This window comes from Rhincodon typus, chromosome 21, assembly GCF_021869965.1.
Source record: "Rhincodon typus isolate 14 chromosome 21, sRhiTyp1.1, whole genome shotgun sequence".
NCBI classification, from domain to species: Eukaryota; Metazoa; Chordata; class Chondrichthyes; order Orectolobiformes; family Rhincodontidae; genus Rhincodon; species Rhincodon typus.
In genome coordinates, this window is record NC_063352.1 from 34,860,550 (window position 1) to 34,878,459 (window position 17,910).

The window sequence follows — 17,910 nt, forward strand, 5'->3', positions numbered from 1 at the left end:
AAGTTGAAGCAACATAACTTCATAAGACTTTTCTTTCTAAAACAAGTGCATTTTGACTTGAAGTCTTCATAGATTATTATCTTTATTTGGATAATTTCTGTAGGTTTATTAGTAAAGACATCCTGACAATTCGTGAAGCTGTTTGGCTTACAGACAACACCTACAAATATGAGGATCTAGTACGAATGATGGGAGAGATCATTTCTGCACTTCGAGGAAAAATTAAAGTAAGTGATTAGAATTGTCTGGTGGCATTTTCTTGCAGTGGAAAAGATATAATTGCCAGAAGAAGTAATGGAGGCTGGTACAATAACATTTAAAAGGCATCTGGATGGGTATATGAATAGGAAGGGTTGAGAGAGATGTGGGCCAAATGCTGGCAAATGGGACTGGATTAATTTAGGATATCTGGTCAGCATGGACAAGTTAGACTGAGGGGTCTGTTTCCACGCTGTATGACTCTGACTATTTAAAATTGCAAGCTTGGGCATTGCAATTAGTGAAGACCGAATAATCTTCATTTAAATAGTGAAGTTTCCAAGCTTGCACTAAGTATTCTTTTATATTTGTCACAGGGCACTTCCAAAGGACCTAGTCTCCCATGGAAATAAAAACACATCTTTCTCCAACATAAATGATTTCCAGCAGAAATGGTGTGACACAACTGGGGTAGACATGCTTTACAATTGCTTTCTTGTGGGAATGGGTGCAGAAATGTTTTTTAAAAACAATAGTGGAGTGGCAAGATTACAGCCACCAGGAAAAAGTACCAGCTTTGATATTAAGATGCTTCACTCTAATTTCCATGAAACTTTTATATTTGTTGTGAAGATTGGGAATAAGTTCTCATATCTTGTTGTAGTGAACTACTTTTAAACATAGTGTCATGAACTACCCACAAGCACATTGGAGGATAGCAGAGTGCCTATTCAATTGATGAAGGAGCACTAACTTGTGTCTAAGTCAGCATGTTAGCTATCTTGTCTGTGCAAATATTGTAGCATTGCTAGAGAGAACATTTCAGGTCCTCTGCCTTTTTTGAAATTTCTTACATCTGCAAATTTTTGATTTTGTATCAGAATATTGTGTGACTTGTAGGAGTTCAAGCTTATTGGTAGTTAGATGATTCGACCTGCTGTGGAATGAAAGTGACATCTAATGGCAGTTTTGTTTTCCCCTTGCTGTTGCATTATTTGGACAGCTTTGTTGTAGAAAGAGAGGAAACAGGTGTGAGACATGGTCCCTTGAAAATAGAGTTGCAAAGAAGTTGGTCTTCTCAACTTCTGTCTCATTATAAACATCCAATTTTCTCTCTCCAACTGTTGACTTCTGGGGGCTGGCAAATTGCCTGTCGTCATCTGAAAGTTTATATGTTCTATTTTCCTTGTTTGACTTGTGTTCTATTGTTTGCAAAAATATTAATTCTTGTGTTAAACTGTAAGGCATTGTTGATTTATTTATTTATTTATTTATTTTTTGGTTTTACAGTTACCCACCATTCTAGATTATGCAGAAGTACTACTGGCAGTAGCTCCACTAGAAAGACGTACCAAACATCTCTTTAACTACATCTGTGAACTTTCATTATTGTATATAGACCTCTCTGTTTATTCCCCCGCTATGATAGCAGCAGCTGCCTTATTATTAGCAAGAGTACTTCACAAACAAGGTATGTACACCAGTATGTAGATTATAATGTTCTGTGCAATGCCCTGATTGCCTTCAGGTTATCTGACTCCATTTTATATAGTGCTGTAGTAACAAATGTGAATTTCTGTGGAATTGATTTTAAAATTAACCTGTTAAATATACTATTGATCTTGTGTGCTTTTGTCATATGCAGAAATTGCACAATGAATCTGTTCTCAGCTAAAGTAACTCAAAATAATGACATGCAGACATTTTGTTAATTGATATGTGGTCTATCTAGTTAATTTCTTAAACAGGAACTTTAAAACGTGATTGGAATGTAATATACAAATGTGGCAGGCGTACGGAAGTCTTGTGGATATCATCAGGGTGATGAGCTGGGAAAGCATTGTAGTAATTGTCTGGAGGTGAAAAAGGCATGGATCCTTGTCTATACAGTGGATAGGCATAACTGGATGCTGTGGAAGTATGCAGTTCTTGCTGTAGTAGAATACAGTTGTGTTGATTAGCCAAGACAATTCTCAACCAATGCAAATCTCTCCCAACTGCATGTTTTTTGTTTTTCATTCTTGATTTTGTTTCTAAAACTCATACTTGTTAAACTGACTGGCCTGTATAACTTGGATTGTCCTTGTCTCCAATGTATTAAATAGGTCACTTTCGCCACTCTTCAGTCTTATGGTACATTTCACATAATAGATCATAGTAAGCCCTTCTATTTTGCAATACCACTTTCTTTAAGTAACCTGCTGTATGAGCTAGGTTACTTATCTAATGGAAGTATAGTCATTCTCTCTCGTGCTTACTGCCTTTTGATCTTTCATCCCACCCATACCTCTGTCACTAGAGTTTTACTGATGCTTTGTTAGCTTTCATTAATTATTCTAGCCTATCCCTGCACTTCCCAAGCATCTTATTGTCTTTATGCCTAATAAGACCCAAACTGTCCCTTAGTTTCAAGATGAATTTTGGGTTCTGCCTTCTCTCGCCTGCTGTTCTATCGTGCCTTTGCATGTCATACACTTTTTTGTTTCTGTTTATTCTCCATATCCCTCATCCAAGGTGGTGTTGCTTTGGTTTCAGTATCTTGTGTGCTTGTTGGAATGTATCAAGCTTGTATTTGAAGCTTCTCTTCCTCCAAGATCATCCACTGTCCTACATATTGGATGAAAACATTTCACTTTCTAAGGGAAATGGATAAATATCTTAAATAATAAGGCAGCTACAATGCAGTGAAATTTAGTGCAGATTATTGAAACAGTGACTTGAACTAAGTAGCAGCTGCTTGTGTTGTAAATATCTTGTTCTAATACAACATTTAGCCCTATGAAATAAGTCTGATGGTTTTTGGCTGGTCTACTTTAGCTTCTGATTAAAATGAGCAAATTCTATTAATCAAATTAAAGGCTATTTATAGTATAAGGGAACAGAGAACCAAATGGTAATGTCAACCTCCTTTTGTTTTGCATGTTCTAACATTAAATACTTTCTCCAGGTCAACCTATTTTCTTTAAGTTCCACGTTTCCTGTGAAAAATGGATATCATTTGAAGATTGAAGCCTCTACCAGTCATCTTTAAAATCCATGTTTATGTAACTTTTCTAATCTCCAAAAAATAATGCAGATTGTGAATAATATGCAATTTTTATTAGTTATGGCAGTGGCAGAGGAAACAACACTCTGGCAATGCAAGACTATACTTCCCAATGCTCAAAAGAATAAAGCATGATCTGTGATGTTTCACAGCAACTCAGAATCTGGAACAACTTCTGGCATGGAGATGTGAAAGCAATTTTTCTTTTTTCTAGTCCTCCCATGGTCAAGTCAGCTGACTGAGTCCACTGGTTTTACATTAGAGAATCTAATTCCATGTGTAGTGGATCTACATAAGAAATGGTGAGATCTACCAAATGAGATGTTTATAGTTTTTTTAATAGATGTTTATAATGTGATGTTTTTAATAACGTCATTCATATATACATGGGTTTAGAATTGTCCAGTACTATAAACACAAATTCTGAAGTGTTGTCTTTATTATTTGATCCTGATTACTCTGATTTTATGCCCATTGTCCTCTGAGTAAACTTGATGCATAAACTTGTTTCCACCGTTTTGGGGAGGGCATGTGTGTTGAGACTTGGATGTTTTTCATGGAATTAATAATATATTCATATTTGACATTAATGTTCAGGGACAATTTGTGCTATATGCTTTATCTAACTGAATTTAGTTTCATCTAACTGAATTTATAGATCAACTTTAATGTTCTCTACAATATACATTATGCAGCTTGCATTTAAGAAACTGTACATAGCAATTCAAAAGAGGCTTATCTTTGTTTAATACCCAAGTTCTCCTTCCTGCTTCCCCATGACTAACAACTGTGTGTAAGATCAACACTTAAATCTTGCATGAAAACCTTCCCCAAATGAATTTACAAATTTGTTTGATGTAGTATTATAAGACAATTGTGGTTCTGTTAAGTTCATTCATTTTAATTTAATTGTTTATCAAGGAGTTAGTACTAAGCGTTGTATAACAAACTCTTGCATTTTAATTTATTCTAAAACTCTTTATTTTCTACTAGTTTCCATAATGAAGCTCCCAGGGATTACAGGCACGTGTCTCTCACAGCTGTAAAGCAACGATTTGAAGATGAGCGTTATCAGCAAATTAGCAAGGAAAAGGTGAGTTATGCTTAGAACAAGACTGCAGCAACATCTTAAGCATTCCCATAATGTGATGCTTTGACAGCCTTGAAAACTTACTTAGCTGTAAAGCTAGCAAGCAATAATTGCTCTTATTTCGGATTACCAATAAAAGGGATGACGCACAAATTTTGATGCCAAATTACATACTAATTGGAACATCTTGGTCTGTTTTCATTTTACTGGTTAACTTGTAGCTTATTGCTTTCTGTGCTGCTTTGAATGAAGTCACTCCGGCATTTTGAATTGAGTCATGGCTGTTAATTTGAAGGCTGACTGTTACGTAGCTCCTTCCCAAGCTGGGGGTGTGATCACTTCTTATTGAAGGAACTTTATAATTTCTACCAAAAACTAACTGACGTGGACTATATTCTCTGACCATCTGCAGTGAATTCTTGGCACATTTTAACTACTGATGCTAGTGCGGCTGATAATTTGCAGTTTAGCTTATCTGACAAATCTTATGAATGATTTTATATATTACTGCATGGTTCCTTGCCAAAAGGGCTTTCTGTTGTCACATTTCACATAACAATTATGTTCATGTTTGCAGATACCTATAAAATCATAGTTGGCAAACCACTGCCCCTACAAGACAAAAAACTGTTCTTGTGTCTGTCCATTTCTTCATTACCATCGTGCGCACAATTGTTTTTAATCTTTGCTAAGCGTTATTGCTGACTGGCTAAATCTGGTGGCAAGTCTACAAGATGTAAAATGAACATTACTTCCCAAATCTCTGATCTTATCACTTACCTCTTCTGTAAGAGTATTGCATGCTTCATCCATTATTTCTAATACTTAACTAAAACATTTAACCTTTTTGAGGATGGATGGGCAAATTGTCTTATTAGTTTCAATAACAGTGTCTGTCTAAGTTTCTTCCCCCACCTGTCTAATGTAGATCATAACCTCTTCCTAAAACAAACACTGATGTCTTCACTGTGTGGATTACAAATTCAGGTTTTATAAATTCAATGCCTTTGTCTTTTTCCACACTCGGTTTCACTTGTGCTTTTTTTTCTTTGATAACTTGCTTATAAACAATATTTCCTACGTGCTAATAAAATTGTTTTTTTTTTCCTATTTTGCAAGGAATGACTAGGGGGTGTGGGTGGAATTTTAGTGCCAAAATCTGAGGCTGGTGTAACTGTCAAATTCCTTAACTTTGTTCTGATCGCCCTTTTATAGGTAGTATTTCAGCTTGTATATTCCATATCATGTAAATCTGCGTCTGCTGTCTCATCCAGCACAATGAAGGATTTTGCTGCCAAAGCTTCATCACTGGGCTGAAGCTGTTTTTTTTTTGTGACTGATATAATGCCCTCTTTAATCCTTACTTGCACTTTCTTCTGAACATTGTGTTTCATTTTCCGTTTACTGTACTGCCAAGCTTTTTCAAGTTTGTAAAATTTCTTTTCACGTGGTGCTGTTGTTCCAGGAGGAGGAAGAACAAGAATGGATATTGACCCTTATCAGGAGAATAGGCTTTAAAATGGAGGGAAAGAGTCAGTGGGGAACTCAAGTAAATAGAAAAGAGGTTTTCAATCCTTAAAATTAAACAGTTTTTAGTTAGGCTGATACCTGTGTATTGTTCACCTAATCACTACGTAGAGATAGGAGTAAATCATTCAGCTGCTCAAGCTTGCTCCACCATTCTATATAGCTCTGATCATCTACGTCAACACCATATTCCCATCCAACGTGCTAAGGCTGAGATATTGAATTGACACCTGTCTGGCTGCTCAAGTGGTTGGAATGGATATTAAAGGTTCCTATGAGGAATATAGGAAGTTTTCTGTATTACATTTGAGAAACCTTACTGACCAACACCATCAAAAGCACTTTAATTGCTCAGCTCCCCAGAACATTCCATAGGTACAATGATTGCAATATAGTTACCCATATAAGTAGCTCCAATTATGTTATGCATTTTGTGAACTATATAAATGCAAGTCTTTGTCATTGGAGCTTTAGCACAATATCTCAATCAAATAGGATTTTATTTTGACTTTTTATATACTGAGTCATTTTAGCATATTCTCTATATTTCATCCATTGTCCTAACAACTTCCCTATTCATTGTCGCTTTGTAATTGTCATCGATTGGCAGGCAATATATGAAGAGAATCCAGACATTTCAGTTGTCAGGGCAGTGGAGCCTCTGTTATAAAAGGTGAATTATTCACTCCTATATTTACGATTTGGACAATGGCATAGAAAGTCATATCCAAATTTGCTGATACAAAAGTTCGGTGGTATTGTAGACTGCGTAGACGATGACATACAATTACAAAGTGATATTGATAGACTAGGTGAATAGGCAAAACTGTGGCAAATAGATGGTATGAAGTTAAATACAGTGGATGTCCAAAGAGACTTGGGAATTCAGTTGTATAGATCTTTAAAATACTATGAACAGGTGCAGAAAATAATCAAGAAAGCTAACAGACTGCTTGCCTTTTTATATCTGCAGGATTAGAGTATAAGGGTGCAGATGTTGTGCTGGAGGTATACAAAACCCTGGTTCAGTTATTAATGTTATATCTGAGAAATTTTTGTTAAGCAAACGTATTAGGGGGGTATGGACCAAAGGCAGGTATATGAAGTTGGGCTACAAATCAGCCATGATCTCAATGAATGGTGGAAAAGGCTCAAGGGGCTGAATGGCCTATTCCTAGTCTTGTGTTACTCGAATTAAGGTGCATTAGTGTTTCCTAATGCAGAGATTGTTTTACAATATTATGACCACTTTATGGGATATTTAACAACTGACATTCTCCACTTAACCGAATCTACTTCTAGGAATTGCTCCAGTAAGACCAACTTTTTTGAGACAGGAAACATTTTAAAAGTTTTTCAGAAGCACTTTATATGGAGCTGTATTCGGATTAAAGATTGAAGTTCTCAATTGGTTGAATTAAAAATATGACATTGAATTGTTTTTCTACTAACCTTTGTTTTGTTATGGATGTAGGTGATGGATTACAGTGAACTATGTACTCTACTAGGAATTAAAGAGGAGAAGGAATCTTCACCACTACCTTCTGCTAACACTAATCCTGAGATTCAGACTTTTTTGACATCTCCTTCAGGCAATAAAACAAAACGGTAAGGATTAAATCCATTTGTATGGATTAAAACGTGTATGCCAGGTAGATGCCAATATTAGTTCTGTACTGGAAACAACTTGACTTGGACCATTAGCTAGTTCTGGTGCTGGACTAGTGTCTTCAGCCATTGATGCGTGAATTGCTTTTCATTGGGCAAAAATGTTCCTAATGCACTTGAGTGATTTCAAAATCACTCACGTGTACACATTTAAGAGAAATTATATTCTTTATTGTTTTGTCATTTTTAAGTTGAACTCAGCATCTCGTTTTTAAAGTGCTGCATTGTGAATTGAGCAGTGATGGGGACTGGAAGTGACTACTCTCCTAGTCCCATTAAATGTCCCATTATTTTAGTTAAATCTGTCATGAGACTCGAGTTTACCAGATCCGCACTAGTCTCCTGTAACCCTGGAAAGAATCTTTTTGTAAAGTTTGCCTCGAACATTTTGCAGGAGCTTAAACAGGTGAATCTTTGTTATTGCCAGTTAGTCTGAGCGTTTTCATCTTTCACATTTAGACGAAGAGAGGATAGTTTTCGAGAAGATAGAGGCAACTTTGTGGCAACTCCAATTGTTGAATTATCTAACCATGAGGATACACTTCTGGGAGAATTCCTAGATTGGAGTTTAGACTTATCCTGCACTGCGTATGATGGAGATCAGGAAAGTGAGGGTGAGAAAAGTGCTGATGGTAAGTCCTTTTGTTATTGCAAAGTATTAATGGGAAGAATGTGCCTTTTTTTTTGTGAAGATTATGAACTTGTTTCCTGAAACCTAAACAATTGCTGATATATTCTTTAATCTCTACTCATGACTGTGGTTGGAGTACAGTTGTTATCATCCAATGACATGGTACAGGCACACGTGCTGCTCACTATATTTGTCCATGGAAAAATGATTGTGAAGCTACAACTGCAGCTGTTCACTGAACCAGTTGTTGATTTTAAATGCATAAACTCAGGAAGAAACAACAGGCTCTGTATAAAATCCACTGCTCTTTGGAATATTGGAAACTAAGCTTAAATCCCTAATTAGTTTTGTTAATGATCTCAGTTTGGTGAATACTGAGGATGCAAGAATTGGGCTTTATGCTTCATGCAAACATTTGGGGCTAGGAATGTATTCCCTACTCTGAAATAGTTGTTTGATGTTGGTGGAAGGTAAATTGGCCTCAAAACAACAAAATTTTCAGAAAATTAATTAACTAGTACTTCCACCTGAATGAGGTATTGGAGGATTGTCTACCCATAAATCACACTATTGAAAAATAAGTAGTTGCTAGAGAAGAGTTGGAATATGATGGAGAAAACAAATAGTTGATGGGGAAGAGAAAGACATTACCACTGGACCACAGCTATTCTTGTACCATTTACTTGAGTTTCTGTTTTTCCCAAGCAACACATTAATTTGCATTCAACTTTAGATTGATAACCTAGTAAAATGTCCCAAGGTCTATAAAGGTGCTACATAAATGCAAGTTTTTTAAATTCTGATGATTTAAGCTGATCTGAAGGAAGTAATTGAGTTGGATTCTGGAAATTGTACATTTTTTTTTCTTTTTACTTTTTTTCATCGCCCCCTGCAATACATCCTCTCTTCTATCCATTATCACCTTCAATAGTGACTCTTGGAATGAAGAGTTCACAATTGAATAAGTGAAATTTACAGCACAAGAGGATGCCATCTGGTACATCATCTCTGCCAGCTTAGGAAGTGCTATCTATCCAACTTAATCTTGCATTCAGTTTTTGGCCTGTAATCTTTTTTAGTTTTGTAGTGTTTAATACGCATTCATATAATTTCTAAAATGGTTTCAGTAACCCCTGTCATTTTGCAGGAAGAGTGTTCCAAAGTTCCCATCACCCATAGAAAAAAATATTCCTCCAATTCTCCTCTAATCCTTTTGCCAGTTACTTTTTAAACTCCTGATGTTGAGCTCACCAAAGAAAATATTCTTATCCACTCTATTTAGGCCCCTCAAAACTTAGATAAAATGAAATTTCCAGCAGCTTCTGCTGTATCAAGAAAAATAAAGCTCATGTATCCAGTCTTTCCTCAACTAAACTTTGTAGTCTTGACATCATAATTGTTTTAAGTATCTCTGCATCCTGTAATTGTGTCATTCCTGTAATGTCAGCTGATTAGAATTATGTACAATACTCTATTCTAGCTGTGGTCTTAATGTTTGTAGAATTCTGGCACATCATTTGAACTCTCCTTTTATTAGACAAGGCATAGTACTACTGCCTTAACCACCCTATCTATCTGGCCTACTTCTTTCAGGGATATGTGGATATACAGTCAAAGCAATTTTTAACTTTCTCTATACTACCATTTATTGCCTGCTACCTTGCCTTGTTTGCCCTCCCCAAAAGCATTACCTTGCATTGAATTCCATTTTTCACTTTTTTCACCAACTATCAATGCAATGATATCATCCTACAGTCAACAGCTTTCTTCTTCACTGTCAACCAGGGAATCAATTTTTAACATGAAAACTTGCATAATCATACTTACTTATAATCACTATCATTTGTTATCCCCTTTGGAGGATGGGGTAGGGAACAAGGAAGCTAACAATGAACAGGGAATAGTCATCCAGTTGCAAAAGTACTTCCTATCATTGTACCAATTTCAAATCTAAATTGACACTTCTCCTTGATCTTATGGGTTTTACTTTTCTGACCAATTTGCCAAATATGATCTCATCATAACATCAAACATGCAATGCTCATTGAATCTGAATTTTAAATTTGTGATTGTCAGAATCTAATTAAGCAAATCATCCTTTTAACCAGTCCATACTGACTGTCTTTAATTTGTACTTCATTAAATGATTACTAGTGTCCCCTTTTTTTGGGGGTGTCTGAACTCTCTCGTCTCTGGGGTCTTTTAGGTCTGTATTACTATGGCAATATTGGATTTTCATTTTTGACTCATGAAAACATTGCTTGCTGTTTAATACTATGCATGATCTCTTAGATGGCTACCTCATTCTTCCAGTTTTTCTGCATTCATCAGTTTCAGGTCAGATGTAGTTCTGTGGAATAACTCTTGCCCGAAGAAATATTCACCACTCAATGTGTTTTGTGTGAGAGTGCCTGGAAAATTACAATACTACCCACAGTCTCAACTGTAAAATGTTTAGGGTGCTACATAATTCTGTGAGGCACTTATCAGTCCAGAGCATTTAGGCCTGCACTTCAGAACCTGAATGTTGACCTAGACCAGTAGTATGGCAATGGATCTATAGATACTGATATTCTACTATAGCGTTTAATGGAAAAGCTAGGTGCTATATTGAGCCTGATTTTTATTTAATGGTGTTGTATAGGACTGTCCTGGAACTCTTGAACACAGTTTTTAATTGAGCATTGTTGTATCTGTATACATTCAAGCATAATTAAACTTGGAGGAATCCAAAGGTAATTTTCTTCAGCTCTATAGAAGATTCATAGACCTCTGCAATGAACTCTGCCCCTCTACAAATTTTCTTTCTTGTGGGGGAGAAGAAAGAGAAACTGGTTAAAGTAACATTGTTGGTAAACAAACCCTGTATTCAAGTAGAGATGAGACCTACCAGTTGAGCATTTTGTTTAAAGCAATTAATTTTGGCTAATTTCAAGAAGCCTAACTGAAAACCATTTTTTAATGTGTATGTTGCAGTCAGTGGTGTCAATGAAGTTGAGAATATGGCTGCTGTCATTGGGAGTTTCGAACACTGTTGTGAAGCTACAAGCGAAGACAGTGAAGATGACCAGTTAATGGATGGTCAGTTCTTGCCAGGATCGTGGAGACCTACAGCAAAAAATGAAGCTTATTTTAACACCAGTGAATCTGCGGAATTATGTGCTTTCAGAGAGCCTCCGGGGGAGCTCAGTTCAGGATACTCGTCTGTTAACAGTGATAGCCCCCCATTAATAAACACTAGACAATCATTACCTTCTACCTCAAGGCTGTCTCCCACAATAGAATTCATAAAGCCAGTGCCTTCATCTTGTAGTGCAGAAAACTTGTTTTTGACTCATAAAGCCAAGCCTTTTGGGAGGGAGCACAGGCCTCCTCATAGGAGACCTATCAAACGCAAGAACAGAGCCGAACATGACAAAGATGACTGGAATTTAGGTTTTGTGAGTGTTTGAACGAAAATAGCCTTAAAGTTTGTGAACAATTGCTGTTAAATTAGAATGCATTTGATTTGGGTAATAAAGCAATATCCAACCTGTAACACATTGTAGGACCTAATAGTTTGGACAGTGATCTGGTTTCCAGATTTGTCTGTGCTTTAATTTTCAGTGAACAGATAAATTGGCTGCTGCTTTAACACCTTGAAGGCAGCTAAAACCTGCACTGAACAAAGCCCAGTGTTGATATCTGCCCACTAATACTGCCTTTTTATCCCCAAGGCACTGAAATTCTATCATAGCACTTTTTTGGTTTAAAACCCACTGCCTTTAACAGAAATTGATGAAGCTGTTTGTCACCACTTGGCTTTTCAACACTAAGGTTTAAAAAAAAATCATTGTCTTGGATATTAGACCTTGTTTACAGTTTGACAGAGCTTGACTTTTTATGATTTACACTTCTAACTGGATTAAATTAAATACTCCACAATATTGTATCCAGCAGTAGATGCAGAGGAAATAGATCTCTGTTCATAGTGTTCAATTTCATTTTGAAATGCTTAGTTTATTATACTGTCTTTTTTTTTTTGAGAGTATGATTTTGTTTGGACTGGGAGAATCTCAGCACCTAGTTAACAAACTATGAAGTCGCAGACTGGAAATTTTACTTCACTAAATGAATCCTGCATGATTAAATAGAAACCTCCTGTGCATTTTTATACGCTGACGCTGAAGCTATTGATAGATTTGGCAGTTAAGTAACAAAAGAATGAATCACTGCTAAAATTAATATATAGGCAAGCTGTGAAAACGAACTATGATGCAACAAGATATTTTGCAGGAAAATCTTTCAGGGACTATTTTGAAAAAAATAGAGATCTTGTAATTTTCAACTTAAAATTAAGACTTGATGGGCATTAGGCCCTGGAAAACTAGCAGGTACCTAAACTAAAAGTGTTTTTAAAAACTTGTGATTATGTTGACTTGTGTGCATTTTTATTTGAAATGAACTTCATTTTGGTTTACATTTTAATTGTAAATGAAATTCAGTTATATTTTTGTAAAAAGAAATGACTGCTTTGTGATCCAAATATTTTAAAATGGATGTGAAAAATATGTATGGTCACTGAGTTTCAAGTTATGAAATCTACAATCTTGAAATTTTGTCTAGTGAAACTGATTGCAATGTCATGAATGTTGAATGTATTCTGTTTTCTATCATTCAGATATGTAATATTGACAACTATGCACCACCTCAGATTTAACGTTTCCTATATGTCTCAACTCTCAAGACTATTGCATATTAAGAATATTGGCATGCATGCTATTTATGAACTCTTCACCAGACCCAAAAAATCTGCTTTGATCCATTAGGAACTATAAATTTGGAAGTATTCTGATGTTCAGGAAACTAACTAAAAACAACAGGTATTACTTACATTCTATGAACATTTGTACAACCACACTTGCCTTACTCATGAAGAAACGTTCAGAGTATCTCTCTGTGAATATTTAAATGTTTGCAGGTATGTAACTTTGAAAAAACCTACATCTGTATTTAATTGTCAATTAAATGTACAGTCTTTACTATATGCAGTGTCATTGTAGTAAAGGTAAATTGGTTAAAGTAGTTAATTGATTTCTTGGTGTATGTATATAATCTTTCATAAAGCAAATTCCCTACAGGTTCTGGAATTGAGCCTGACTTGTGGAATGGAATATTTTTAGTATTGAACTTTAAATAGCTGTAATCTTATTCAAATTAACAATACGTTAATAGTTTATTTATCAGTGGGGGATATCACTGGCCAAGAGACATGTTTTGCATTTTCCTGTGCAAAGCTGCCCTCAAAGCCACATGTATTTTGAGACCTGATCTGAAAATATCAGGGTTGATGGTTATAAATGTATTGGAGTCTAACTGATAGTTAAAATAAAAGTGGAATTTCTTGTTTCTCACTGACCTTGTATATGTAATCAGTCAGTGAGTTCTTTTGTGAATGGAACTGTCATCTTTACAGATGTGTAGGGTTCAGAAGTTGTGACTGTTTTGTTTCGTCAGAAAGTGCCATCATCGTTTTTCAGGACCTAATGGTTAATTTAAAGTTAGTTGTACATCAGTGAGCCAGACCCTGTTGTCCAACTTGTCTGTGCTGACCAGCTATCCTAAATTTATCTAAACCCAGCTGCATATCCACCTAAACCCTTCCCCATATATTGTAATTATACCAGCCTCCATCACTTCTTCTGGCAGCTGTTTCATACATCTGGCAGCTGTTTCATACATCTACCAGACTCTATGTGGAAAAAGTTGTCTCTTAGATCCCTTTTGTATCTTTTCCCCTTTCTCCTTAAACCTATATCCTCTGGTTTTGGACTCCCCCCTCCATACCCTCAATCTTTTAAACCTCTATAAGGTCATCCCTTCTTCCAACACTCCAGGGAGAATAACCCTAGCAACATCCTTGTAAATCTTTTCTGAACCCTTTCAAGTGTAACATCTTCCCTGTAGCAGAGAGAGTTTGTTCAACACACGATTCTAAAAGTGGACTAACCAACAGCTTGTGCGGCTGCCCCATGACATCCCAACACCTATATTCACTGCACTGACCAATAAACGCAATTGTCTACCTGTGACTCCGCCTTCAATGAACTATGAACCTGCACCCCAAGGTCCCTGTTTGGCAATATTCCTCAGGGCTATACCACTAACTCTATAGTGCCCTGATTTGCTCTACCAAAATGCAACATTTACGATTGTCTAAATATCTAAATTAAACTCTGACCAAGGTACTGTTATGTTAAAATACTGAGTTCTGTCAAGCCATTTTAATAGAGGAAGGTTAGCCATTATAAAATGCAGTTTAATGGCTATATTTCTTCATAAGAATATGGAGGAGGTGGGAAAGCTAGCAGTTTCTTTTAGCACAGGCCCTAGCTCTTCAAGAGCCTACATCTTATCAGCTAACACGGCAGCGGCGGTGATGAACATACACCGGAGGGACACAGTGGGACGGTTTTTTTTTAAGAGAGGAAGAGACGAACTTCGGCTGGAGCGGGAGATTACGAGGAGACGGACAGCGGGCCGGGCAGTAATTGGGGGGACACTGAGACGGGCTGAAAAGGGACAGACATATGTAGGGATCATTCTGATTTCACTTTGTGGCGTCATTGCCATTTGAGTGACTGCTGAGATTGGCCAATAGCAGGTGAAAGGCGGGGGTCAGTGGGTGGCTGAAGCGTGGATTGGTGGGTATGGGCGGGGCTGGCTCTCCATGGTTAGGTTGGCGCTAGGCGTTGTTGCGGCGGCAGAAGGTGAGGTGAGTGAGGGGATGGGAAGGTAGAGTTGGGAAGATACCGGATGGGGGTGGGGATAAGGGTGCCGGCGGAATTAGTATATGAGCAGTTATTTCGAAGAAGCTGTTACTAAGGGATGAAGTGATGGGAACTTCAACTGTTGGAATCAAATGCTTTAACATTCAGAACCTGCGCGGGGCAAAGCTGTGCTGTAGTAGTTGTGGGCATTACTCTTGGCTTAAGGGAAAGGAACGAATTGGGAACCAATTACTGCATCAGTGTATTGGCCAAAATGGGGATTGATTTTTTTTTAATGCTTATTATGTTGTTCTGTACCTCTCCGGGACTGTGATCACGTACAACCAATGGATCAATATGTCACAAGTTATATTTCAATTTTCTTTCTCCTCAACTTGCTTTTACAATGAGACCTTCATTAGATTTTACTAAATCATAGTCTCCCTGAAGCAGGTGACAATAAGATCCAACTGAAGAAGCATTCAGTACAGCATGCAAACAGACCCTTTGGTTCAACTTGTCCATGCCAACTAGATATTCTACATTAATCTAGTACTATTTGGCCCATATCGCTCTAAACCCTTCCTATTTGTGTACCCATGCGGATACCTTTTAACTGTTGTAATTGCACTAGCCTCCACAATTATTCTGGCAGTTCATTCCATTCACACACCGCCCTCAGTGTGAAAAAGTGGCCCCTTAGGTCCCTTTTAAATCTTACCTCTCACCTCAAAACTATGCCCTGTACTTTTGGACACCCCTACCCAGAGGAAAAGACCTTGTCTATTCATCCCATCCATTACCCCTTATGATTTTATCAGCCTCCATAAGGCTACCCCTCAGCCTCCAACACTCCAGAGGAAAATCAAGCCCCAGCCTATTTCCCTACAGCTCAAACTCTCCAACCCTAGCAATATCCTTAAACCTTTTCTGGACCCTTTCAAGTTTCACAATATTCAGAGTTGAATGTAGTATTCCAAAAGTGGCCTAACCAATGTCCTGTGCAAATGCATCATGACCTCCTGGCTCCTCTACTCAAAGCACTGACCAACAAAAGCAAGCGTACCAAATGCCGCCTTCGCTACTCCGTCTACCTGCGACTCCACTTTCAAAGAACTATGAACCTGTATCCCAAAGTGTCTTTGTTTGGCAGCACTCCCCAGGACCTTATTGTTAAGTGTATAAGTCCTGCCCTGATATGCCTTACCAAAGTGCAGCACCTCACATTTATCTAAATTAAACTCCATCTGTCACTCCTTGGCCCATTTGCCCATCTGTCCCGTTGTACTCCGAGGTAGCCATCATTTCCATCCACTGCACCACCAATTTTGGTGTCATTTGCAAGCTAACTATTCACACCTCCTATATTCACGTGTAAATCATTTATATAAATGACAAAAAACAGTAGACCCAGCATTGATCTTTGCAGCACACTGCTGGCCACAGGGTTTGCATTCCTTCAGCTGACATATTTTGATAGTTGATTGAAACATAATGACAAGGATTTTGGAAGAATTAATATTTTAATATTGGCACAGCTGATTCTGATGAGATTGTTGATGTGCTCCATAACATTGAGGCATGTTTGATTTAGTTTAAATTCTTCCATTTGAACAGATGTGAAGTAGTTATCTTGGCAATTCAGAATATTATTAAACTGCAAATCTTAAAGCATTAAGATGTACCATCATCAAATCCCAAATTCAATCATAATATAGCTGATATAAATGTGCAGGGTGATGATGTGATCTTATCATAATCGAGCAATTATGGTTAACAGGAAATAGAGGAGTTCCATGCTATAGAACTATTGTAGATTAAATTTATGCAAGTGACAATTTTGCTGTAAATTGGCATTTAATCCAGCTGCTTAGAACAAGGAGAATGAATACAGATACATTTTTGTTTAATGTCTGGATTGGCCTAGTGTATGCAAGCCAGGATAAATGTTGACAAGTTGTACCATTGAACAACTGTCAGAACTTCAAGCCTGTGCCATGAAATAAGGGTGGACACAGAACTGAGGGAATGAGCAGTCTAAAAGAACTTCATTGAAGCTGCTAGTTACATGTGGGTTTTGAATTGTTTCCCCAGAGCATGAGTCAGGGAATCCCAACATTCCCACTCAGGGTGACGCCTTACTGTCCTTTTGGGGTCTACTGTGTTGCAACTTTTGGCCATTTGTGCATTTTTGCCCCTGTCCCCAGTCTTGGACAGCCCTTGTACAGGTAGCCTGCTTCCTCACACAGGTTGCAGCTATTGGATTCTTTGCTGTCCTTGGTCAGGTGCCCCTCCTGTTTGCAGTTCCTGTAGAGGGTCATTTTGCAGTCTGTTGCCATGTGCCCCGACCTCCTGTAGGTTTGACACATTCTAGGCTGCCCTTCATACGTCAGGTAACCTCAGCTCCCTTCAGTCGCGAAGATGAAGGGCAGGTGGAGGATGTTCCTATTGGCATTTACGTTCAGGGTCATCTTGACCTGCTGCTTACTGATCCAGGTTCTGAAGTGGTCAACTACATCAGTGCTGCCTCCTTTCAAGCTGAATGTACCTTCCCAGGAAAGTCAGGACATCAGCTGCTGGGACGTGTGTGTTATACTTATGGGTTGTAACAATCCAGCTCTTCTGCACAGAGAGGACAAACAGTGGTTCCACAGACAGGTCAGAGAAGGATCCCCTCACTTTGTTTTTCTGATTGATCATTTTTTAAGGCAAAGATAAAAAAACTTTGAGAACATGTAGTTTCTGAAGCATTTCTGTACGGTCTTTGCACATGAATAACAAGCGAGCATTGGAATTTGGCATTCCCTGCAGTTGCAAAAAAATTTAAGGCATGTGTTACTTATACATACTTGTGTACATTTGAGACGCAAAGAGGGCCTTATAACTGAACGGATCCCCCACCCGGTACTTTGGAGCACGACATGAAACTGGACCTTCCTGGCTTCGCATCCACCCCATGACACCTGATCGAGACAATGCCCCCAGAGAGAAACAAGACAGC

The 17,910-nt window shown here is 37.7% G+C and overlaps 2 protein-coding genes across 3 annotated transcripts in view; both read left to right on the forward strand.

The window, feature by feature from the left end:
* The window catches only part of ccnf (cyclin F), a 52,659-nt gene extending 39,106 nt beyond the window's left edge, over nt 1-13,553 (forward strand). For both annotated transcript variants that reach the window (XM_020535854.2, XM_048609947.1), the window contains 7 exons: nt 104-227; nt 1,489-1,669; nt 3,459-3,546; nt 4,238-4,337; nt 7,336-7,469; nt 7,989-8,161; nt 11,137-13,553. In XM_020535854.2, the coding sequence (XP_020391443.1) occupies nt 104-227; nt 1,489-1,669; nt 3,459-3,546; nt 4,238-4,337; nt 7,336-7,469; nt 7,989-8,161; nt 11,137-11,612 (1,276 nt within the window). In that variant the 3' untranslated portion in view covers nt 11,613-13,553. The remainder of the gene's footprint in view (nt 1-103; nt 228-1,488; nt 1,670-3,458; nt 3,547-4,237; nt 4,338-7,335; nt 7,470-7,988; nt 8,162-11,136) is intronic.
* Nucleotides 13,554-14,877: 1,324 nt separating this feature from the next.
* Nucleotides 14,878-17,910, forward strand: part of abca3b (ATP-binding cassette, sub-family A (ABC1), member 3b) — a 103,039-nt gene continuing 100,006 nt past the window's right edge. The window contains exon 1 of the mRNA XM_048609727.1: nt 14,878-14,914. The gene's annotated coding sequence lies outside the window, so the exon portion shown is untranslated. The remainder of the gene's footprint in view (nt 14,915-17,910) is intronic.